The 24,294-nt window shown below is 34.4% G+C and overlaps 12 protein-coding genes across 12 annotated transcripts; 5 read left to right on the top strand and 7 right to left on the bottom strand.

Moving 5' to 3' along the window:
* Window positions 1-302: 302 nt before the first annotated feature.
* Window positions 303-2,266, top strand: RO3G_03073 (fumarate hydratase; the record flags this gene model as incomplete). The annotated part of the gene is made up of 10 exons (XM_067657664.1): window positions 303-347; window positions 413-492; window positions 566-722; window positions 790-860; window positions 917-932; window positions 979-1,082; window positions 1,135-1,498; window positions 1,559-1,837; window positions 1,886-2,026; window positions 2,084-2,266. 10 exons carry the CDS (start codon window positions 303-305, stop codon window positions 2,264-2,266), a joined length of 1,440 nt encoding a protein of 479 aa, XP_067513765.1.
* Window positions 2,267-2,577: 311 nt separating this feature from the next.
* On the bottom strand, window positions 2,578-4,190 carry RO3G_03072 (uncharacterized protein; the record flags this gene model as incomplete). Its single annotated transcript, XM_067657663.1, has 3 exons — window positions 2,578-3,520; window positions 3,575-3,887; window positions 3,947-4,190. 3 exons carry the CDS (start codon window positions 4,188-4,190, stop codon window positions 2,578-2,580), a joined length of 1,500 nt encoding a protein of 499 aa, XP_067513764.1.
* Window positions 4,191-4,595: 405 nt separating this feature from the next.
* On the top strand, window positions 4,596-5,673 carry RO3G_03071 (uncharacterized protein; the record flags this gene model as incomplete). Its single annotated transcript, XM_067657662.1, has 4 exons — window positions 4,596-5,082; window positions 5,133-5,208; window positions 5,257-5,579; window positions 5,642-5,673. 4 exons carry the CDS (start codon window positions 4,596-4,598, stop codon window positions 5,671-5,673), a joined length of 918 nt encoding a protein of 305 aa, XP_067513763.1.
* A 143-nt stretch (window positions 5,674-5,816) lies between these two features.
* On the top strand, window positions 5,817-6,232 carry RO3G_03070 (uncharacterized protein; the record flags this gene model as incomplete). The annotated part of the gene is made up of 3 exons (XM_067657661.1): window positions 5,817-5,844; window positions 5,957-6,142; window positions 6,195-6,232. The coding sequence occupies 3 exons, from the start codon at window positions 5,817-5,819 to the stop codon at window positions 6,230-6,232; spliced, it is 252 nt and encodes an 83-aa protein (XP_067513762.1).
* A 117-nt stretch (window positions 6,233-6,349) lies between these two features.
* RO3G_03069 (uncharacterized protein) lies at window positions 6,350-7,750 on the bottom strand (the record flags this gene model as incomplete). Its single annotated transcript, XM_067657660.1, has 10 exons — window positions 6,350-6,390; window positions 6,443-6,550; window positions 6,584-6,658; window positions 6,704-6,772; window positions 6,821-6,927; window positions 6,978-7,130; window positions 7,194-7,332; window positions 7,405-7,477; window positions 7,538-7,681; window positions 7,739-7,750. The coding sequence occupies 10 exons, from the start codon at window positions 7,748-7,750 to the stop codon at window positions 6,350-6,352; spliced, it is 921 nt and encodes a 306-aa protein (XP_067513761.1).
* Window positions 7,751-8,302: 552 nt separating this feature from the next.
* RO3G_03068 (uncharacterized protein) lies at window positions 8,303-8,772 on the top strand (the record flags this gene model as incomplete). The annotated part of the gene is made up of 2 exons (XM_067657659.1): window positions 8,303-8,637; window positions 8,691-8,772. The coding sequence occupies 2 exons, from the start codon at window positions 8,303-8,305 to the stop codon at window positions 8,770-8,772; spliced, it is 417 nt and encodes a 138-aa protein (XP_067513760.1).
* Window positions 8,773-9,117: 345 nt separating this feature from the next.
* RO3G_03067 (3-isopropylmalate dehydrogenase) lies at window positions 9,118-10,242 on the bottom strand (the record flags this gene model as incomplete). Its single annotated transcript, XM_067657658.1, has 1 exon — window positions 9,118-10,242. The coding sequence occupies one exon, from the start codon at window positions 10,240-10,242 to the stop codon at window positions 9,118-9,120; it is 1,125 nt and encodes a 374-aa protein (XP_067513759.1).
* Window positions 10,243-11,541: 1,299 nt separating this feature from the next.
* On the top strand, window positions 11,542-13,728 carry RO3G_03066 (acetolactate synthase, large subunit, biosynthetic type; the record flags this gene model as incomplete). Its single annotated transcript, XM_067657657.1, has 4 exons — window positions 11,542-11,675; window positions 11,728-12,024; window positions 12,083-12,234; window positions 12,287-13,728. 4 exons carry the CDS (start codon window positions 11,542-11,544, stop codon window positions 13,726-13,728), a joined length of 2,025 nt encoding a protein of 674 aa, XP_067513758.1.
* A 525-nt stretch (window positions 13,729-14,253) lies between these two features.
* Window positions 14,254-14,507, bottom strand: RO3G_03065 (uncharacterized protein; the record flags this gene model as incomplete). The annotated part of the gene is made up of 2 exons (XM_067657656.1): window positions 14,254-14,262; window positions 14,322-14,507. 2 exons carry the CDS (start codon window positions 14,505-14,507, stop codon window positions 14,254-14,256), a joined length of 195 nt encoding a protein of 64 aa, XP_067513757.1.
* Window positions 14,508-14,915: 408 nt separating this feature from the next.
* Window positions 14,916-16,170, bottom strand: RO3G_03064 (uncharacterized protein; the record flags this gene model as incomplete). Its single annotated transcript, XM_067657655.1, has 3 exons — window positions 14,916-15,787; window positions 15,841-16,044; window positions 16,110-16,170. The coding sequence occupies 3 exons, from the start codon at window positions 16,168-16,170 to the stop codon at window positions 14,916-14,918; spliced, it is 1,137 nt and encodes a 378-aa protein (XP_067513756.1).
* Window positions 16,171-18,613: 2,443 nt separating this feature from the next.
* Window positions 18,614-19,172, bottom strand: RO3G_03063 (uncharacterized protein; the record flags this gene model as incomplete). Its single annotated transcript, XM_067657654.1, has 3 exons — window positions 18,614-18,801; window positions 18,853-19,006; window positions 19,065-19,172. The coding sequence occupies 3 exons, from the start codon at window positions 19,170-19,172 to the stop codon at window positions 18,614-18,616; spliced, it is 450 nt and encodes a 149-aa protein (XP_067513755.1).
* A 2,076-nt stretch (window positions 19,173-21,248) lies between these two features.
* Window positions 21,249-23,752, bottom strand: RO3G_03062 (uncharacterized protein; the record flags this gene model as incomplete). Its single annotated transcript, XM_067657653.1, has 8 exons — window positions 21,249-21,462; window positions 21,514-21,646; window positions 21,700-21,820; window positions 21,876-22,226; window positions 22,375-23,155; window positions 23,208-23,478; window positions 23,527-23,655; window positions 23,716-23,752. 8 exons carry the CDS (start codon window positions 23,750-23,752, stop codon window positions 21,249-21,251), a joined length of 2,037 nt encoding a protein of 678 aa, XP_067513754.1.
* Window positions 23,753-24,294: the final 542 nt, after the last annotated feature.

Below are 24,294 nucleotides of genomic sequence, written 5' to 3'. Positions count from 1 at the left end.
CAATTTTAATTTATGCCTCGGCGTAAAGATCTTCGATTGATAAGCCCGCAAGGTAATACATGTGTGTGAGAAGAATGAGAGATGAATGATTTGATCCGAAACAATTGTGTATGTGAATGGAGTACGCGGGGATTTAATCTAAGACGTCAACAACTGAAGCATGAAAAAAGGTACCCTGGTCTTTTTTTTTTTTCCGGATCAGCCCCTATGAGCGTGAGGGCCTTTAAATTGTTTTTTCCCCTTTATCTTTACTCGAAATGTTGCGAGCTTCTGCTACCAGATTCTTAAGTCAAGCTAAAAACATGAACAACTCTCCTCGTCTTTTCAGTAGTGCCTCTGCTGCTTTGGTAAAAACAGCATTGCTTTGTTGCTTTCAATAACTTTAACTTCTTTTCTTTATTCACGTCAATAGCAAAAATTCCGTGCTGAGCGCGATACTTTTGGTGATCTCCAAGTTCCTGCTGATAGATATTGGGGTGCTCAAACCCAAAGGTAAATAAATTGGAAAGAAATGGATTAAAAAGAGAGAGAGGAAAAGATAATGATGCATATATGAAATAAATAGATCTCTTCAAAATTTTGACATTGGTGGCCCTACTGAACGTATGCCCGAACCTTTGATCCGTGCCTTTGGTGTCCTCAAAAAGGCTGCTGCTACTGTCAACATGACTTATGGCTTGGATCCTAAAGTTGGTGAAGCTATTCAAAAGGCTGCTGACGAGGTTAGTAAAATTGAAGATCATAAAATACACTTATTTGTTATACTTACACTTTTTCTAAACTACTTAGGTCATTGATGGAAGTTTGATTGATCATTTCCCCCTTGTTGTCTGGCAAACTGGTTCCGGTACTCAAACCAAGTAAGTGTTTTAAGACTGGTTGACATGCGTGATATTAAGCTTTCTCCTTCTTATAGCATGAACGTTAACGAAGTAAATAAAAATAAGGAGATAGAGAGTGTTGATTCTAATTCTTTAGGTTATCTCCAACCGTGCTATTGAACTTTTGGGTGGTGAGCTTGGTAGTAAGGCTCCTGTTCATCCCAACGACCATGTCAACATGAGTCAATCATCCAATGACACGTAATCAGAGGATTAATATCTATCTTTATAAAGCATTAACGCATTTATATAGCTTCCCTACTGCCATGCACGTTGCTGCTGTTGTTGAAATTCACGGTCGACTTATTCCTGCTTTGACCACCTTGCGTGATGCCCTTCAAGCCAAATCCGCTGAGTTTGAACACATCATCAAGATCGGTCGTACTCACTTGCAAGATGCAACTCCTTTGACTCTCGGTCAAGAATTCTCTGGTTATACTCAACAATTGACTTACGGTATTGCTCGTGTACAAGGTACCTTGGAGCGCCTCTATAACCTTGCTCAAGGTGGTACTGCTGTTGGTACTGGTCTTAACACCAGAAAAGGTTTCGATGCCAAGGTAGCTGAAGCTATTGCTTCTATTACCGGTCTTCCTTTCAAGACCGCCCCTAATAAGGTATACAAAATGCCCAATCTTTTTTAGAATGAAGTTTATTAATCATTTTTGTTAAATTAGTTTGAAGCCCTTGCTGCTCACGATGCTCTCGTTGAAGCTCACGGAGCTCTCAATACCGTTGCTTGTTCTCTTATGAAGATCGCCAACGATATCCGTTATCTTGGTTCTGGACCTCGCTGTGGTCTTGGTGAACTTTCCTTGCCTGAAAACGAACCCGGATCTTCTATCATGCCCGGTAAGGTTAATCCTACTCAATGTGAAGCTATGACCATGGTCTGTGCTCAAGTCATGGGTAACAACACTGCTATTTCTGTTGCTGGTTCCAATGGTCAATTCGAGGTAAAGAAAATAAAAGGAAAGGTAGATAATATTAACCTTGGAATATAGCTTAATGTCTTCAAACCCGTCATGATCAAGAACTTGATCCAATCCATTCGTCTTATTTCTGATGCCTCTATTTCATTCACCAAGAACTGTGTTGTTGGTATTGAAGCCAATGAAAAGAAGATTAGCAGCATTATGAATGAGGTAAAAGAGGATAAAAGGTTTAACTGGAGGAATCTTGTTAATATGTGATTTGTATAGTCATTGATGTTGGTCACTGCTCTTAACCCTCATATTGGTTACGATAAAGCTGCTAAATGTGCCAAGAAGGCCCACAAGGAAGGCACCACCTTGAAGGAAGCTGCCCTTTCTCTTGGTTACTTGACTTCTGAAGAATTCGACCAGTGGGTTAGACCCGAAGATATGATCTCTGCCAAGGACTAAACATGGCTTTTTTTTAACTGTTTCAACTAAACACTAAAAACTTGTAATAAAAGAAAAAAAAAGACTTTATTTTCCATTTTTAATGGTATACACACATTATTGGTTAGCTTTTGCAAGATGTTCTTTGAGAACTGTAGCAGCTTCTTCAACTTTAGTATATAATGCATTTTTGTTTTCAAGCAATTGCAAAAGTTCATTCTTGTCCATTTCCAAGAGCATACCAGTTATCTTACCAGCATATTCAGGTTCTTGGGCATTGCTATAATACAAGTTGTAAGTTATGAATAAATGAGGGGAAAGAAAGAATGGTTTTACATCAGAGGATACAATCTTTCACCAAGCATCTGTCTTTGAGTCTCAGGAGGGAAGTTTTCTAAATCTTGAGCGATCAGTGGACGAACTGCTGATTCAGCAGGCTTTGCAGGCTGTGGAGGAGGACTGAGACGTTGGGTGGCAGGATACCCTTGAGCAGGAAATGATGGCATAGGTGCTCCTTGGAATACAGATCGAGATGCGGCAGCAGCCATACCAGCAGGAGGGCCATACATGGTAGGAGGAAAGACAGAAGGAGGCATCATGGCTTGCTTGAGTTGGTTACGTTGAGCCATCTGAATTTCCAATTGGGAACGACGAACCTCTTTACGCTGAGCGATGGCAACATAGATGGGCTTTGAACCAATGATACGACCATTCATTTCAGTAACAGCTCGAGTAGCGTCCTCTGGAGATGTAAAACAAACAAAACCGAATCCACGACTGATGTTTGTCTTTTCGTCACGCATGATTTTTGCAGATGTAATAACACCGTAAACAGAAAACTCATCACGAAGTCGATCATCATCCATGTCATCATCCAAATTCTTCACATATAGATTTACCCCTTGGTACTTGCTCATCTTTTCAAGTTTTGCTTCTTCATACTGACGACGAAGCTCTTCTTCACGTTCATTCTTCTTCTGTGCTCTAGAAACATACAAATCCTGACCACGAAAATCCTTTTTGTGAAGATCGTCTACGGCATTTTGAGCGTCTTGGTGCTTTTCAAAATTTACAAATCCAAAACCTTTGGATGTTCCGTCGTCGTCTCGGGTGATAACACAAGAAGTGATGGTGCCATATTTTCCAAACAATTGACTAAGCTCTTCGTCAGTGACATCAAAAGGTATATTCTTAACATATATATTCGTAAATTGAACTCGAGATTCACCCAATTTTGATTCACGTTCCTTTCTAGATATGTGATGACCAACAAAACTACATAGTAAAGCCAGTTGGTTTCTGTTTTGTAACGAAAACTTTTTTTTTTACACTTTTCTGTCATTCAAGAGCATTCCATTGACACTCTTGATCGCACTTTCAGCAGCTTCTAAAGTTTCATAGTGAACAAAGCCATATCCTTTCGAATTGCCTTGTTCATCATGAGCAATCTTGCAAGACAGAATATTACCAAAAGCAGAGAATGTGTCGTGAAGTGCTTTGTGATCAATGGAAGGATCCAAGTTTTTGATAAAGATGTTACCATTGTTACCCTTGCGTAATGAAGGATCACGTTGGGACCACATGATACGACATGAGCGTCCTTTGATCATGGAATAATTCAAGGTCTCGAGTGCTCTTTCGGCTTTATATAAATGTCATTTAGAATACAGTTCCTTATGTGTTTGTTTTGTTCCTTTTTACCGTCAGCCATTCTGTGAAAGTTAACGTAAGCATAGCCCAAACTTCTTCTGGTTACTGCATCTCTACAAACGCGAATACTTGAGACGGGGCCTATTATATTGAACATTTCAAATAACATGGCCTCGGTAACAGATGGATCAAGTTCACCAACATACAAGGAAGCTGAAGCCAAAGGAGCTGATTCAGGGGCTGAAGTTGAACTTCCTTGAGTCTCTACAGTTGCTTTATCGATTACCAAAGACATCTCCACAAAAAAGAATTTTTTGAGTTGAAAAAAGAGAGGAGAACAAAAAATTCAGACCTTTTGCTTTTTTGACTAAAAAATTTAAATAGCAACATAATGTTTGAATACTTTATGCTTGATATATTATCGTTACTAAAATGGTTTTCTGATAGCCATATCAAATAGCAAGCAATGTAAATAGTTGGCTAGAAAACAAAAGGTCTTTAGAGAAAATGCTATTTTTTTTGTTATCATCCATTGATGTTATTTGAAAAAACTGAGCTCAGGCATTATCAATATTGATTGTGTGTTTGCGGATTTTTTGCTTTTCAAAAGAAACGTCGGGATATTAATAAACATTATTTAATTATTCGCAACATTTAGTACTCTTTTTCCTTTTTTTTTTAAAAAAAAGAAAAAAACAAAATGGAAGAAAGCAACGTTCATATTGCAAATCATATATTAGAGTCAGTCATTAAGGACTTATCATTTTTAAAGGATAATAACTTTTTAAATATCCAAACTTATCAAGAGGTTATATCTTTATTACCAGCTCATTTATCTGCAGAGAATAACAGCAATGTGCCTAGACCACCTTTGCCTATTCGTAAATCGACTTCTTCAACTACAAATCAATCAAGAGAAGTAATAAATAATAGCTTACCAAAGCTTCCTGTTCGACGTACAAATGACTGGTCGCAACAGCCTATAAAGTTGCCTTCTCCAGTTATTAACCCAAGACAACCTGAGCCTGAAAAAGTTATTGCTGTTCCTACTACAGCTCCCCCTCCTGCTTATACAGAGAATAACAGTTCAATTGCAACAGTAGAGGCCTTATATGACTATAATGGTGAAGATCCTACAACTGATTTATCATTTAAACAAGGAGATATTATTGAAGTTACTGAATACGGTAAGTAAAGCATGCATGTATCTAATGCGTTTATATTTATTTGTCTGTAGTCAATGATGACTGGTGGAAAGGAGCAGTTAATGGAAAGACGGGTATATTCCCTCAAAACCATGTTAAGAAAATACCGTAAGACATATGATAATAATAGTAATTGTTTATTTATTTTTTTATTAGCCCTCCTATTAAGGCGAAACGTCCTCAACCACCATCCAAGCCAAATACTACTACTATGCATGATAACAATACCCCTACTTTTACACCCAATCAACCTTACGTTTATCCACCTCCTCCAACTACACTTTACCAACCTCCTCCACCTTCGCAGCCCTACAATGTACAATCTTATGCTCCTCCACCTATTCAAGCTTATACTCAACAGCCACAACAGCCTGTAGCAGTACAACAAGAAGAAGAAAAAGAAAACAAAGTATCCAATTTAACAAAGAAATTTGGTGGTCAAGTAGCTACTGCTGCTACATGGGGCTTTGGTGCTACACGTATGTTGACTCATTTATTTTAGTTTTCATATATCTTGTAACTAATTCGTTTCTATTTTTAGTTGGTAGTCAAGCTGCAAGTGCCATTTTTTAGTTTTTTTTTAGGTTTTTTTTTTTTTACAAAATAAACAATTGATTACTAAAAATGGAAAGCGTTGTTCATAACTCCGAACATAAAATTTTTTTTTTGTTGCTGGGCGGTTATTGTTAGAATTTCTTTTCACAGATCTCTTGATCATGGCTGTTCAACAAGGTGAATCCAACGGTAAATGTTCACTAAATAAAAAAAAGAGACAAAAAATATGCGAATAGAACAAAAAGATTTTCTTGTGCTCAAGTCAACATTTTGTAAGAGAAGCTAAAACGAATGCTTTTAGGAACTCGTGTTTCTTATGATCGTCCTACCCTTTTGGCATTAGCTGGTAGTCCTTTTTCTAAACTTCCTCCTGTCAAGATGGCATTCATTCCAGGAGTAACTAGAACTCCTAACCAAAGTGATGTTGTTCAGTCCTTTAGAAAAGAAAAAGACAGAAAGAAGGAAAAGGAAAAGAAACAAAAGACTTGTAAGTTTCTTCTTATTTGTAGTTATACAAAAGTAATAATACCAAATTATAGTTAACCCTTTTGCTCTTCTTGGTGACGGTGATGAATAAAGTGCGTGCGTGCATGTGTGTGTGTGTGTGTGCGCGTGTATGCTTTATATAAAAAATCCCTTTTTTTTTTTTTTTTTTCTGTGATAGATTATATTATTTAATGCTTTATTATCATGATTATTCCTCATCATCATCATCAGGTGGATATCCATCATCAACTATATAAATATTATTTGAATAAGGAAAAGAAAAGTGAATAATAACGATTACCTTTCCGTCTGAATAATGTAATTTCTTGCTGTTTAAAATAACGACGGTTTTCTTCATCAATTAACACCAGATTCAAATAATATCTTGTAGAGAATTTTTTGTTTACGTCTATTGTTTATGTTAGTAATAGTAGCAACATACATTCAGCAAGTAAACCTCTAAAAGTGGGTGTTAATTCAAATCCACCAAGGAATAAACGAATAGGAATTGTTTCTCCTACGAATTGTTATTATATTACATGAATATAACTATTTATTTTACCTCTAACAGGAGCACCATCCATTATTTCAAACTTAGTAATTGTTTCACTTTCATTATAAACATTGGGTACTAAATATTTAATTAGTATCATTTAATACGAAATCTACAATACTTTACAAGCACCAGTTGTTTCACGTCTGATAATAGAAAGTTCCATCGTTTTAATCTTGATACGAACTAGTAAAAAGTATATCTTTCCTACAATAACATCCTTTAAATAATACCTTGAGAAACAATTTAGATCTTCCACGCATATAATAATAATAACATTTACTTGGATTTGTTGTATTCAAATTCAATATGAAGACAATCCTCAATACCAACTTCCATTTTAATAGAATTATTAACCTCAATAGGCATTCTGTAGGAATTCACCCAAATATCTCTTTCTCTGATAGTATCAGCTAAACGACGAGCTACTGTGACTCTAATAAAGTATCTATATTTACTCTATTAGTTCATGTACCTTTCAATATTAGCATCAAGTTACCTAAGCTTCACATTGATACCATTGTAGCATTCATATTGTTTCTCGACTTTCTTAAATTCAAAATCAAATGTAGTATTTTGACGCAGTTCACCAGGAGCTGCAAGTTCTTGAGATAAAGTCAAAAACTCGTGTGATTTCCCTTTGTCATAAAATAGTTCTGTCATATTTGTTTTTAATATTACGTTGATCGTGTTCTTTATATGTCCTTTACCTATGCTACCAACAAACTCTACTTTAATTCCGTTATGCTCCAATTTTTTCCCATCTCGCAAGTTAATGTTAACCTATATTTTATTATACCGTTATTATCATTGCTCTTATTTATGTAAATATCACAAACTTACCTTTCCAACAACAGTTTCACCATCAAGATAGACTGGATAGTTTTCTTTTCTGTCTTTCTCTACTTTAACCTCTAAATGTTTTCTTTGCTCTTCATTATCAAATTTAATCTCAATGTCTAAAGGGGCAGACAAACCAAAAAGACTCTATTTTACACGTATCAGTATATAAAGCAATATCATTTAATACAAAAATAAACTTACGGCCATTGACATTTTCTTTCTTTCTTTTTGATATACAAAAATAGAACAAAAGAGTGAAAACAAAGCTCTGTGTGTGCTAATGGATACAGCAGCTTCATATTTATACTCCGACACTTATTACTATGTCACCGCCAATCTTGACTTTTAATTCAGGTGTCCGCATAATAACACTGTTTATCCAATTGTCTGAAGTTAAATTTAATAAATTTATTTCACTAAATAATACACTTTGTTTTACATTGGTTTGGGAGGTTGCCTTGACATAATTTCTTTTCAATATTAAATAGTAGATAGTGAAGAAGAAGCAGACAAAATTATTTAATAGTAATTGATTTACTGTTCATTTATGCCTTTTTTGTGGAAAAATAAATGTATTACAGTGGCCTTAAATTTATAAAAATAAAGCTAACCAAAGAAAGATGGATGAGTGACAAGCCAAAACAAGGAATACTTTTATGCAAATCATCTCAGTTGAAAAAGGAGAAAGACCTGGATTATTTTGATAAGCTTCAAGGACCGTTTTTTTTTTTTCTTTTTTTTTTTTTCTTTTCTTCTTCCGACCGTATGTTATCAGCAGAAGTAGAAGACAAGAATTTTTTTAATAGTCTCGATATCGTTCAAGATCGTGGACAATCGGTAGTTGCTCAAGTTGGCTCTACTTTTTATGAAGGCTTAGAGTCACCTATTCTCTTGGCACAAGATACAAGTGGTGGCTGTGGTGGTATGATTTGGGAGGCTGCCAATGTTATGATTGAATATTTCATTTGGAAACAAAAGGAATCTGAAGACTTTTTAACCAATAAAACTGTTATTGAACTTGGTTCTGGTACAGGTCTAGTTGGTTTGACTATTGCAAAAATATACTCCAAAGTAAACAAAGTCATTTTGACAGATCAACTGTAAAGTAACAGAAACCATATTGACATATGGATTTATTAATACAAATATGTAGGCCAATGATGAATTTAATGTTGGAAAATATAAAATTAAACAAATTAGGACATTTAGTACAAGCAGAGATATTAAACTGGTAAACAAATATAATACATCTTTTATATTGTATGTTTTAATATTGTTTAATAGGGGAGAAGAAATACCAAATGAGTTATCATCCAATGTAGATGTGATATTAGCTTCGGATTGTGTTTATCTTGAAATTGCCTTTATACCCTTAATTGAAACACTTTTGGCGTTATCAACAAAAGACACTTTAATTTATTTAGCTTATAAAAAGAGAAGAAAAGCAGATAAAAGATTTTTTCAATTAGCAAAAAAGAAGTTTGAATTTACTGAAGTTATGGATGATCCAAAAAGAGAAGAATACAACAGACAAAGCTTAAAATTATTTGTTTTTAAGAAAAAATAAACGTTTTTATTATTTACAAAGATTTTAATAATTCTACCAATTCTTCACAGACTGCATTACCAACTTCAACTGTGGATTTATCACCCTTAAGATCACGAGTATAGATACCAGCATCTAGTACTTTACGAACAGCTTCTTCAACTGCCACTGCTTCACTTTCAAATCCAAGAGAGTATCTAAGTAACATAGCAACACTAAGAATAGTAGCAACAGGGTTGGCAATACCTTGACCAGCAATATCGGGTGCAGAACCGTGAATGGGTTCATAAACACCAAGACATTTACCATTGCCATCAGGAAGACCACTAAGAGAGGCAGAAGGCAATAAACCAAGAGAACCGACAATCACAGAGGCTTCATCTGAAAGAATATCACCAAACATATTTTCAGTTAATACAACACCATTAAGACTTGTAGGACGTTGGACCATGGCCATAGCGCAAGAATCAACAAGTTGATGATCAAAACCCAATTCAGGGAACTCCTTTTCCATTGTTTCTGTTACTGTCTTACGCCAGAGTCTAGAAGTAGCCAGCACGTTGGCCTTATCCACAGAGTGAATCTTACCGGGAGGTGATTGTTTTTTGGCTAAAAGGGCAGCTAATCTTGTAACACGCTCAACTTCTGGTTTAGAGTAAGGAAGAGTATCATAAGCTTTTCCATCTTCACCAGCTTCTTTACGATCACCAAAATAAATACCACCAACCAGTTCACGTACAAAGACAAAGTTTGTTCCTTTAACAACATGATCCTTCAAAGGAGAAAGATGCAAAAGCTTTTCAGCTGCAAATGAGACAGGACGCAAATTAGCGTACAAGTCAAGTTCTTTTCGAAGCTTCAAAAGACCTTGTTCAGGACGAGGACCACTTCCTATTTGTGCACCAGGAAGACCACCAACAGCACCCAAAAGGATAGCATCTGCTTGTTTACAAGCATCAAGAGCAGAGTCAGGAAGAGGTTCACCTGTCTTTTCCATGGCAGCAAGACCAATCAATTCATGCTTAAATTCGAATTCGACACCAAGAGCAGCAGACCTATATTTTGAGATAATTTCCAACACTTTAACTGCTTCAGCTACAATTTCAGGACCAACACCATCACCAGGAAGACAGACAATAGATACTTTTTTAGGCGACATTTTGTTTTATTAAAGAGAGAAGAAGAATAGCGAAATATAAATAAGTAAACAAATAAATCTATTTTTTTTTTTTTTGAGGTTTATAAAAATGATTCATGTCAAAAACATCCAATCACAGTTATTTATCGTATTTGTTAAATGTCCGATCAAAAGCTGCTTTTTTCTCCTTCTCTCTACCTCATACTGATTAAGCACTAAAGAATTCTTCTCATTCAAGAATACAAAGCTGATTATTTTATATGGACTATCAATTATATTTAGTAGGAAAAAATTTAGATTTGAATCTTTTTTTGAATAAAAGAAGACAAATTACTGCATTTACTGTATTTTCTCAAACATCAAACCTTTTCTAATTGTTTAATTGATTTGCACATATTGAAATAATATTAAAGACATTTGTAAATTGACATGTTATTGGACAGCTGAATATGATACGCCGCTATGTATTATTTTGAAATCGTCATTCCACTCAAAGTCATATCTAAACTCCTGCTGTCTCCTTTAATAGATACTCACAAATACACACTCAGAGAAAAAGAGGGATAATGTATAAAGCGTATTGAACTAAGCCTATAAGAATTCACATGCCTGTTTTATTTTATGAAAAATATTTAATGCCATTCGCAGTTACACAAGCTACTTTTAATAATCAAAGTAACCTTTTATCTCGAAAAAAAAAATTATTTTCTAGCTCTTATTAGTGTATGCTATAGTCTTTATTATTTGTATGAGCATCTAAAAAATTTTTAATAGCAGCCAAAGACAGAGAGAAAGAGTCAATGTGCTGCACTACAAAAATATCGGTGAAAAAAAAAAGTAAACAAAAAAAGGCTATAGGCCAGTACTAACATCTGATTGGTCAATCTTATGAGCAAATGATAATCATAATACTTGTCAACCAATGAAAATAAAGATTAATTTCTTATCTTTTGTTGCATTAAATAAATTTTGATTGGATTGACTCACATTGAATCTCAACGAAGCAAACAAAATAAAAAATATTTTTTTTTTCAAAGTAAACTAAAGGATGAGGCAATACAATTAGGTATTGAATACAATTACAATCTTTTATGCTTTTAATTTATATTTTATTAGTCGTTTAAATTGATATTAAAGCCTTATAATTTATATTGTTTTCATTAGAATTGACTCACATACGTTCAAGTTGATTGGTTCTCCGAACATACTCTGATTCGTTCTACCTTTTTTTTTTTTTTTCATCTTAAATATCCTTCCATTTTTTTTTAATATAAATAACTCTTTCTTCTTCTCTTACTCTCTTCTTGTATTATCGACAGTATGCTTAGATTCTCAGCTGCAAGAGCTTCAAAGAGTTTTATCAGATCAACCTCAGCCACTAAATTCTGTAACCAAGCTGTCATTGCTTCTGGGGTGCATACCTCTCAAAAATTGAAAGGAGCCATCGCATCTCCGTAAATATCATTTAGTATGATGTTGTATGTCATTATTAATACATGATTATAGATCCGTTTCACACAATGATCGCTCTGCTGTTGCAACTGAAAAAGCACCCAAGGTAGTTCAACCATTAAACAAGAAGTCTTCTGTTGCAGACATGGATGATTCATTCGTTGGTATGTCTGGTGGTGAGATCTTTCATGAAATGATGTTGAGACATAATGTTGAGCATGTTTTTGGTTACCCTGGTGGTGCTATTCTTCCTGTATTTGATGCTATTTATGAATCTAAATATTTCAAATTTATTCTTCCAAGACATGAGCAAGGTGCTGGACATATGGCAGAAGGTTACGCAAGAGCAACGTAAGTTTATATAAAAAAAGATTGCCTTCCTTTCTTTTTGCTTATATTTTACTATTAGTGGTAAGCCTGGTGTTGTCTTGGTCACTTCAGGTCCTGGTGCTACTAATGTTATGACCCCTATGGCTGATGCTCTTGCTGATGGTACTCCTCTTGTCGTTTTCTGTGGTCAGGTACCTACTTCTGCTATTGGTACTGATGCTTTCCAAGAAGGTAAGACAATAATAAAAAAAAAGGATTTTATGACATTAACAGTATGCATTAGCTGATATTGTTGGTATCTCTCGTTCTTGTACCAAATGGAATGTCATGGTCAAGGATATTGCTGAACTTCCTCGCCGTATCAATGAAGCCTTCTTGATTGCCACCAGTGGTCGTCCTGGTCCAGTTCTTGTTGACCTTCCAAAGGATGTAACTGCTGCTATTCTCAAGCGTCCCATCCCTACCAATACCTTAATTCCTTCTCGTCCAACGACTATTCCCAACACAGCCATTGGCGCTTTCACAGAAGAAGCCCGTAGCGAACCTGTGCCTACAATGAAGCGTGCTGCTGCTATGATTAATAAAGCTAAGCGACCTGTCATCTATGCTGGTCAAGGTGTCATGGGCCACCCCGATGGTCCTAAACTCTTGAGAGCCTTGGCTGACAATGGTAACATCCCTGTCACAACTACCCTTCAAGGTTTAGGCATCTTTGACGAATTGGACAAGAAGTCTCTTCACATGTTGGGTATGCACGGTTCCTGCTATGCCAATTTGGCCATGCAAAATGCCGATCTTATTATTGCTCTCGGTGCTCGTTTTGATGATCGTGTGACGGGTAACGTAAAGGCATTTGCACCTGAAGCTGTCAAGGCTGCCAAGGAAGGCCGTGGTGGTATTCTTCATTTTGAAATCATGCCCAAGAACATCAACAAGGTGATTGAAGCTACTGAAGCTATTGAAGGCGATGTGACTGAGAATTTGAAGAAACTCTTGCCTCATATCAAGGGATCTGAACGTAAAGAATGGTTTGGCTTGATCGATGAGTGGAAGGGCAAATACCCTTTTTATTATGAAAAGACAACAGATGATGCCAAAGAGTTGAAACCTCAACAACTTATTGAAGAACTTGATAAACAAACACGTCAAATGAAGGATAAGGTCATTGTTACAACTGGTGTTGGTCAACATCAAATGTGGGCTGCTCAACTTTATCGATGGACACATCCTCGTACATTTATTACATCGGGTGGTTTAGGTACCATGGGTTATGGTCTTCCCTCTGCTATTGGTGCCAAAGTGGCCAAACCTGATCATATCGTTGTCGATATTGATGGTGATGCCTCTTTCTCAATGACAGCCATGGAACTTGCTACTGCTGCTGAATTCAACATTGGTGTCAAGGTCTTATTATTAAATAATTCCTTCCAAGGTATGGTGAAACAATGGCAAGATCTCTTTTATAAGGAAAGATACTCTGGTACGATCATGAAGAACCCTGACTTTGTTAAATTGGCTGAATCAATGGGAGTAAAGGCTATTCGTGTCACAAAAGCATCAGAAGTTGAAGAAAAGATGAAGGAATTCTTGGAACATGATGGACCTGTTCTTATGGATGCTGTTGTTTGTAAAAAGGAAGTTTTATGGCCTATGGTTCCTGCAGGAAGAGCTTTGAGTGAATTTATGGTTCATCCTCACATCGCTGAACGTAACAAAAAACAATAAGTTAAATAATCTTATTCCCTTTTTATTTTCTTCTTCCATGACATATAAAAGAAAATTATATGTTTCGTGTATATTTTATATATAAAAAAAAAGAAAAAAGCATTCTATTTATTCATTTTCTCTCTTATTTGCAATAAAAAAAGTATTAAATAATATTTATTTTGAATTGTTTTCTTTCCATGCATCTAACCACATTTTGACTCGTTCTGCATTACTTTCTATATCATCAGTTGTATTACTTTGTAATTCTACTACAATTTCTGGAGCATAGGATTCGTGTGCTGTCTCTAATACAACCTGCATAATCTCACATTCCATATTTTCATCAATCTTTCGCTTATTGTATCCTCTAATAATTTGTATTATTTTCTAGTGTTTTGTTTAATTATCTTTACCTCTTCACCATACGATCATATAAATTAGCTGTATCAGCTCGAAGGACAAGAACGAGATCAAACCATCGTTCAGGGAATATTTCACAAGTATGAAAATCAACTACTTTGCCACCCTCTTTTAATATCTCTTCTAATTCATCTAATAACTTGAAGCAAGTCAGTTATCATTAAATAACACTCATCTTTTTTTTTTATTACTTTATCCTCGTCTAATACATGTGTATCAAATTCTTCAAGATATCCTTCATGAAATTGCTTTGTTTTAATGATTTCCCCTACATTAACATGCTGTAATCCTGTCACATCTGCAATCATTTCGCTTGTTGTCGTCTTGCCTGTACCAGGTGTACCGGTAACTAAAATATTGGGAAGTGATCGGTCCATTTTTTTAAAAAAAAAAGATCTAGTTTTTTTTATTGTAATTAGAAAGAAAATTGAAAAAAGAGGCTTAAAGATTTGCTTTCTTATTTTCATTTGCGGCGATTAAAATAGAAACAGTAAAAAGATGAAATAAAGGGGTGAGGTTAGAGAATCCGAAAATGACATGAAACTTTGTTGTCACTGCTCTGACTTTAAATAAAGGCCTTCAAACTTGACTATAACATGGATAAGATATTCTTGAAAATACCACTAAATATATCAAAGAATTAAATAAAATATCTTTCTTTTTTGCGAGCTGTGTAGTTTTTATTTAACTTCAAGTTCACTTTTCTACAAAGATAAATAGTATAGGGTAAATAATAATTTTGTTATTAAATATAAAGACAAAAAAATAAATTAAAGATAGCTGCCTTAGGCCCATTCACCAATCAATGACATTAAACCAGCACCAACGTACATAGAGAGAAAGCAGCATATTTTACGACCAGTACTTGCATTGTGGAAAGCATGGTTATGGCTAATTTCCATACTCATCAGTGAGACATAGGCATTGTAAAGAAGGATACCAGCAGAGAGTGAATCAAGGATGGCTTGAGACAAGACAAAAGAGTAAGAGTTGCTGTTAAATGAACTGCGAATACCAATACCAATAGCAATACCAATAGGTGTCATACAGACATAAAGCAAGCCCATCATGATAGGTTGGTACCAGTGTTTGTGTTTCAAGTCATTCAACCGAGTACCCAAGGCCATACCTTCAAAAAATTGATGAAAGACAAGGGCAATCAAGAGGGTAGTAAATTCATCTTTGTCAGTCACAGCTAAGGTAATACCAATCAAGATAGAGTGCATAATGATACCAAGTTCCAAGATATATGTTCCAATATGCCTCAAAGCTTCGTCGCCTTCAAGGAATACACCATGGGTATGACCGTGTTCATCACCAATGTGATGGGCATTATCACATCCTGATACACCTGGAGCTTGTGTTCCTTTTGTGCTCACAGAAAAGGCATCGATATGAAGCTTGTCATTATTGTTATTGTCTTTTGCTTGGCCAAATTCGACATCGGCTTTTTCTTGCTGTAATCTACGTAGTTTGTTCATGTGAGAGACAGAGGCAACCTCTAATAATTGAAGGGCAAAAGAGGCTATCATACAAAATACACCAGCAAATGCTCCATAAGACAGCCATCCTTGCGTTAAACATGGACTTGAAAAATTTTCGAGGGCATCGGGTAACATATGAACAAAGGCAGTGGCAAGAATGACACCTGTACCGACTATTGAGAAGTATCAGAAAATTGTTTATAAATTAAGAAATAGTCTACTTTACAGAACTTTCCAATGGTCAAGATCCAATCACGAATGTCACCTTGCTTGTAAGGACTGATACGATGTAAAAGAATGGGTGCATATGTTCCAATGGCAGTTGTAGCCAAAATGATAAAAATTGAACCAATTCGAAGACCAAGATTGTAATCTTCTATTGTTGAAGTTGCACATTCATCTTCTTCAGAGGAAGCAGCAGCTGAAGAGTCTAATTGAGGTGGAGAGGAATATATCGATTAGAACAAAGTAGCTGACATTTTTACTTTATTTTACCGTCTTGAGCAAAGGCTTGATTTATTAATAATAAAATAGAGAGTAAAGAGTATTTTAGCATCTTGGAGATTTAAAATAGCCAGTATTTAGTACTCGATATGTATGTTTTTTTTATTGGAATAAAACAAACAAAAAACAGCAAACTTATTTATATGCTGACATCAATAGATCATGTAACTAATAAGGTACACCCTAAACAGAATATTTTTACAAAATTGGCCAATAAACGTAAAAAATTTCTGAAGAACAGTCACTAACTTACTGTGAGGGTACACAAATTGGAAATTTTTAATGTGTATTATAAAAAGATGAGAAGTCTGTTATAATTCATACAGTTGCTTTTGTTTATAAACTTTAAATGTAAGCCAATTCGTTCAATAGTGCTCCTCTGCAGTATAGTATTTTCTTTTATTTCTTCAAAAGTAGAAAATTTATACAAATTTAGTGTTAAAGGAGTTTAAACATAAATTTCTACTGATTGTATCTCTCATGGTAAATTGCTAATGTTAAAGCATTGGCTTGTGCGTTCAAACAGAGGATTACTTTTTTTTCAAGCCTCTTTAATGTCTTAGAAAACACACACATGACTGATAACATGCTTGATTTGTTGCTGTAGATTCTTGATAACGTACATGAGTTGTCAACATGAATAACAAATCGATATGATCCGAATCTAAAAGAGGATAGTGTGACATTGCGAAAAGGGTCCCGTTCTATTGGAAACTTCTTGGAAAGCTGGAGAATAAAAAAGACCCTTCAAATTCAAGTACTACTGACTTTAGGATAAGATGCAATTACGTTTCTTAGTTTTTTATTTTTATTTTTTTATTTTGCATACCCTTTTCCTTCTTGCAGATTTTTATTTCTAAAGTCTAGTGTTATGTGCGTAAACAGTTTTATTATCAATCTGTACCTTGACATTCAAAGTATGTGTACACCTTCCTGTAAAAGTCCGATAAAGCAGTAATAAAGTGATTCCCTCTTCACCGGCAAAACGCAAAATACAAAGGGTCATTACATATTGCAATTATCTATGAAACAAAGCTTTTATTTTGTTTTGTAGTATATGAAGGGACAAATATAATATGCTTTTATTGGTCAGGCCTCAAGGTTGTATAAACGACGTGATATTTTTTGGGATGCAGTTGATAAGTTTTTTTTATGAGAGAAATGTTTTTTTTTTTGCCAAGTTTCCTATCAAAAAATCGGCAAGAAATTTACTCATTTTGCTTTCTTTTATTCAACCGGTCAATTTGAAGCATTTCAGATGTTCATAATAGAGTACAAATCAAGCATGTTGTATGGGTTGTTTCTTTCTGGGCATTGATGATATTCTATTGCTTCTAGTACCAGGGATAGCTATTTACAACATCAAAATGAGATAGCTTTCCCCAGAAACACACCTATCTTCTGCATTATATACCAGCAATCAGAGTAGTGAGAAACAGTCATCTATCATATATATTTACGTATTCATTTCAAGTCTGACATGTTTATTAACAACAAACAAGTAGAAACCGAGTTACATATACCATAAAATGAGCTATAATTTACCTATCTTGTATATTCTTAATATTACACGGGACTTTAGGGGATTAAAAAACACTTATTGTTCACTATAACCATACCTTTCTTTTACGATAATCATTTTATTGAGACAACACGGAATTCATCATAATTAAGAGACATTATTCTATTAGAAATGAAAGTAGACATGTTTAATAGAAGAAATCAACAAAGGGTACCCTAAAACTGGTGGTATTACGTGTAACTGTCCTTATTTATTGTCAAGTACAATATATAAGAGCATGGGGTGATATCTTGGATTCATAATGGATACATTTGACACAAATTAAAGAAAGCAAATAAAAAGAAATAGAATTTATAATGTTTACTATTATATCAGCCTCATTACACGTATATACGGTTTATACAGTAAATACAAAAATAGACGTATAATGTATACAAAGGGAACTATCCAAAGTGAAATAACTGTACTTATTATAGTCTTTGCCTATGAGAAGAATTTAACTCCTTTTTGTTCACGAGGGCATATTTAATTTGGTTCAATTGATATAGAAAAAATCCTTATTTACTTGATACACATGAATTATGTTAAGCATCTACGCGCTGTATGTTTACTTTATAACATATCTCATTTGTTGTTTGAAAAAGAAAAATTATCTTTTGTTAATATTCAAAAATGATTGTCAGCGCAAAGTATTGAATACTGAATCTAATGATATAAAAAAAAGGGGGATAGAAAGCATTATACATAGACAAAAGGAGAAGCACTTAAAAATAATAGAAATGTTGCTATACCTCATTATTTAAATTGTTAAAAAAAAGTTCACCTATTTAATATATCTTAATAAAAATTTTGTACTTTTAGTCTACTCGGCATTAAAAGATGATAGAGACAAATAGTTTATTTTCAATAAATTATAAAACATGAAAGTGACAAGATGTGCATAGTTTTGAGAATACAGTATACATTGGAGAGATTAAAAGCTGTTTTTTAACCAATTAATAGCTTCTTTTTCTGTAATTGTTGTAGGGTATCCAAAAGATAAAGGATTGGTTAACATTGTTTGTTGCTGTGGCTGTGGTTGTGGTTGTTGCTGCTGTCTTTGTAATTGTTGCTGCAGTTCCAATTGTAATTGAAGTACGGTTTGAGATTGTGGTTGGATTACTGTAATAAAGTGTTTATTGAAAGAATAAAGAAAAGCCTCATTTTTTTTACCTTGTGGTATAGTAGGTAACATTGCCTTTTGTATTTCTGCTTTCTTCAACTCCTCTAATAAAATCCTTCTTTCTGCTTCTAGACGCTCTTCTTCTTGCCTCCTTATTCTTTCTTTTTCCAAGAGTCTTGCTTCCTCCTCAGCCTCTTTTTGAGTCTAAAATCTTTTGATTAGCTTTTGCGATTAATGTGAATCATAATGTCAAGCTATTTACAATTTCTTTGTTTTTAGTTTTGTACTTTTCTAAGCGATCTTTTAGTGATCTTAAATGACTTTGACGATCTGTAGTTTTATTTATTGTTACTGATTCTTCTGTAGACATTGTATACAAAGAAAAAACGTGGGCATAAAAAAGTGTCTTTTTTGCTACTGATCGGATATTAAAATACGTTGCACATTTTTTTAAAGCATACAAGGGCGTTTTCTTACAGACACAATAAAAAACTTATTTTATTTCCTAAAGTTAATACAAAAGAGGTAATATACAAAATGAATAGGCTTATTAAATACAAATAACAAAAAAACTTCAAATTTGAAATGAAATTTAGGGATGAATATGATGGTTATTATACCAGTTGGATCATAAAAATTAGGCACATGTAACAAACATTCGAACATCTATGCCATTTGCAAGTAACACAACAGGGCGGCTTCTTTTTCTCATTTTCAAAAGTAGAATTACGGAATCAATTCCGTAAATTATTTTAAAATGACAATATCTTGAAACTATTCGAAAATTTTATATAAATTTGATACAAGGCTGCTTGTTATTAATTTATAGCATAAATTTACATATTTTTGTTTTAATGTAATAATTTTAAAGATAAAAAAAACACATAGAATGATAGAAGAAATTACACAAAGTTGAATTTAAAAGAAGTTGGTAGGACAAAAAAAAGCATGAAGAATAAGAAAGTAATATGATCATAATGCATTTCAAAAGTATAAGGAATAAGAAAAGATAATCAAAATGTAAATAAAGAAAGAAATAATGACTACAAAGGAGTGTTTAGTGTTTGATCTAAAATAAAAGTTTGCATATATTCAGCGAGAGCTCTATTGTAGTTGAGTCACTACAGTAGAACAAGTACAGCAAGAGACGAAAGGAATCCATTTTAGTTTCACATTTAATCTATCAGATACCTGTTGATGAGGCCTTGGTTCAGGCAGTGGCTGTGGACGCGGTTTAGGGTTCTGAGGACGTGGTCTTCTCCAGTTCGCGAATATGTCAGATAAAAGTTGCATAATAATAAGAGGGTGGGGCAATAAATAATCTAAGTTTTTATATGCATTAGTTACTAAAGGAGAGGAATACAACTGACATTACCAATAAAAAAAAAAGTCACCAGATATTACAATTGGATGATATTTCAATACCTGTCTTATTGTATAATTGGGTTGAAAAGAAGGGGATGAGAGGATCAGCAAGGAAAAAGTTTACTTGTTTATATTAATTTATTACTTGACAATAAAGCAAAAAAGGGTCCAAAAGAGGATTGAATAAAAAGAAATATAAAAAAGTTGAACTATTTATTACAGCTATTTCAATATAACAATAGGAGGTTAACATGTCTGTGGTTAATTAATGTTAACTTTATTTTCGGGCGTTTTTTTTATTGTTGTTTATATGAATATATATGTTTGTATAAAATGACAAGCTTATGAATGTTGTATATTTTAACCCCTTTCTAATGCTTTAGGAGAAAAATCCTATTTCTATGTTTAGCTGCTTCCATTAAAATAGATATAAAAAATATAAAAAAAGTTCTTTCTGTAAGAAGAAGGGGTGAGAAAGGGGAGACTAATGAAAAAAAAAAAATACATCGAAATATGCTTGCTAAATCACATACACATGTTTCTTTGAGTGGATTTGAATTTGAATACTGTAACTTCATATGCAGGAACAAGTGCGCATTAAATTGTCCATAAAAGGATTAACACCGAGATTCTTTTACGTTAGAAAGGGAGAAACCATTTATTAAAAATGTATGTGTATGCCTTGTACCTCATTCGGTTAAGAGCTTTATTGTTGCTTTGCATAAAGTGGAATGATACCATTCTGCGGACATGTACTTGAACTCTTTGACAGTAACTATTCTTCTTCATATATTTTGTATATGAGTGTATGTCAATAAACATTATTATCATATATTGTTTCTGCTTTTTTATCATCATGAAGTCAGTATACCATATTGAGCATAATATAAAGAGAGAATAGGATGTCGATGTCACTATAATCTCACAATACTCATAATTACACAGGGGAAGAAGAGGGGAAGAGGAGAGGGGGGGGGGTACACACACGTCAATAAATTCAATAGATTGTTTTATTAAAGACAAGAAATCTCAGAATAAAAAACGTTATAAATTAAAAAGGGTATCTCTATGTGTCCACATGTTAAAGGGGAATAGTCATGCTTGGATTAGTCATATCCTTCTCAATCGCTTCGATCGCATCAGACACTTTTTTGAAGAGATTTGCTTGCCCAACTAATCCTAAAAGACCGGATTTTCTAAACAACTCCATTGGACGTTCTCTAAGTCTAACAAAAGAGACTTTCACTTTTCTAGCATGGTATGCTTCAACTACTTCTTGCAAGATTTGAATTGCACTATTAAAGTATAAATGACGTGTTTCCTTTTTGTTCAGCATAATTTTTTACCTAGCGTCGATATAGGGCATATTATCAGCATCAAATATCACATAAGATAAACCACCTAAACGAGGACTTTCAGAAGGATGAATGGACATGTCACCAAATTGTTCTAAGCGGCGTAGTCTATCCTTGAGTTGTCCTATCGAGTAGCGTTACAATGTATATAAATGAACATGCATATTTAAAACTAACCGGTATTTGCAAAGAATAAAGGCTCCTCGATTCTTACAATGAGAACTTCTTCTATATGTTCAACTACATCTGGATCATCTTGAATGGGTCTAAATTTCTTATTATTTCCCTTGACACGTCCCTATATATTTTCAATCGAATTAGTCCTTCTCCTCAAAAGCTTTGATTTCCTTTACCATGATTGAAATACGGGGATAACTCGTTTCTTTAATTGTTAGGAGAAGTGAAAGGGTAACAGCCAGAAGGGTACCAAACTCTAAAGAAATCATGATTGTAGCCAGGAAGGTGACCATTAATAACCCAAGATCTCGCCAGGCACCAATTTTGAAAATAAAATGAAGATCTTCAGGTAATTCACCAAGTAAAGACAAGACAGCAACAAAGATGATGCTTGAAAGAACACATTTTGGTAAATAATAAAAGTAGGGTAATAAAAAGAAAATGGCTACAAGTGCCCCCACACCTGCAATAAGTCCTGCCATTTGAGTTCGAGCCCCTGCTTTGTCATTAATCTTACTACGTGCAACCTTATATAGTCAGTTAGTATAAGGGGAAATTACAATTCAGAGTATTAGGGAGACCGTCAATATAATTATTGACATATCTTATTTGCCTCTTATATCAGGAAAGAGGAAACAGAGAAGGAGGATAATAAAGGGAGTTTTGGAAACTTACCGAACCGAATGCAGGGATTCCTTGGAAGAGTCCACTCACCATGTTGGCAACACCCAAAGCAACTAACTCTCGGTTTGCACTGACAGAATAATTATGTTTGCTTGAATAAGTCTTTGAGATCACAACAGATTCTACAAAGCCAATGATAGCAATCATAGCAGAAGTAACCAATAAATCTTTCATATGCTTGTGATCAGGAAAGACAGGAATGGAGGGTAATGGAATACCCTTGGCATCAATATTACCAAGGATGGCCAACCCTTTGTTTTCCCAGTCAAAGATATAGGTCAAAATAGACGAAACAATAACAACCAAGAGTACTTCAGGAACCAATTGGAACCATTTGAATCTTGCTAGTTTTGACTTTGTAATACGAGAGAACATCAAGAAAGAAACAGATGCGGCCGAGACAGACGTTGTAAGTGCGTGAGAATATTCAATATTTTTAATCAAAAATAACAAACGAGCGACGGAGCTAGAAGCCTCAGTGATACCTTTCTCTTCACTTAGTGTAACAAGACCAAGTAAGATAATGCCCTGTTGAAGTGCGACAACAAGACCTACACCGGAGATAAAACCACGTAAAAGAGCTCTGCTCATCAAACTGTCCAAGAATCCCAACCGAAAGATGCCTAATAGGAAGGTAAAGATTCCTACAAAAATAGTCATCAAACATGCCCAGGCCAGTGGGTCTACATGGATTGTGTCGTCATTATTTAGTTGTGCAATGGATGACCCAACCAACAAAGATAGAGTAGCTTCAGGTCCAACAGATATTTGTCTAGAATCAATGAGATTAATTACATATATTCCTATTTCACTCTATTTCTTACCTTGACATGCCAAAGATAGCGTAGGTAACAGCTGGAAAAGCAATGGCATACAGTCCATGAATAGCCTCAAGCTTACACAAAGCTGTAGCATAAGATAACCCTTGAGGAATAAGTAAACAAGATAAGGTAATACCAGCAATAAGGTCACTCCAGAATAAAGAGAAACGATAACGAGGTAACCATTCTAGTATAGGAAGATAATACTTTGATCTAACTTTAAATTTGCCCCAAGCATCCTTAGGCGAGCTGTCATTGATTCTAGCAGAAGGTACTAAGGAATGTTTAGTATCTAGGAATTTATTTTCATCATTATATTTACAAGGAGATGCAGTCATGTATCGAGGTATATGCTGCTCAAGGCCTAAGAGAGATTGTGCCTCGCTACCGTGAGGTATTATAAGTTCTTCCTCATCGCTACTGTCGTCAAGGAGAACAGTAGAATGAGCACCTAATTGTTTAGCAGAAGAGTATTAAAAATACTTCCTTAGTAATAATTTCTATAGCTTACTGTTGACCAATGTCCTTTCTTTTGGAGAAGTACTCATTTTTTCCTATAAAATAGATCAAGAAATGAAAACAAAAGAAAAAAGAAGAATAGGACAGTGTCATAAATAAAAGAAACGGTAAACGGGTATTGAATCATAAAACTCAGCCTATGAACCTCTCTATTTTTTCTATATTTGTGCATAATAATTTGCGCCATTCACTCCCTTCTTCTCTGTTCTTGAGTCACCCCCTTTCTCTGTAGATAATCAGGGAGAGATGAACATGGGTAGGATATCATAAAATTTAAAATTCAAATACAAACAATAACTGTATCCTGCAGAGTGTCATTAGGTTTATTTATATTCATCTTATGTACATAATAGAAGAGTTGGTTGTAATTTATATTCGTATGAATAGTATACAGCCAGCTACTTTGATTCACTCTTTTTCTTTTTATTTCCTAGCAATAGATGAAACATCTTTAAGGCACGCTGGACATTAAAATAAGCGGGGTTCCTAAAACGCGAATATTGATGAGCATGTTTACAAAAAAAAAAAAAAAAGAAAGTATAGAAAAGCAAGAATAAACACTTATTCAAAT

This window comes from Rhizopus delemar, genomic scaffold (assembly GCF_000149305.1).
Source record: "Rhizopus delemar RA 99-880 supercont3.2 genomic scaffold, whole genome shotgun sequence".
In the NCBI taxonomy this organism is placed as follows: Eukaryota; Fungi; Mucoromycota; class Mucoromycetes; order Mucorales; family Rhizopodaceae; genus Rhizopus; species Rhizopus delemar.
Note: the sequence above shows the minus strand (reverse complement) of the source record. Positions and strands in the feature narration are given on the sequence as shown.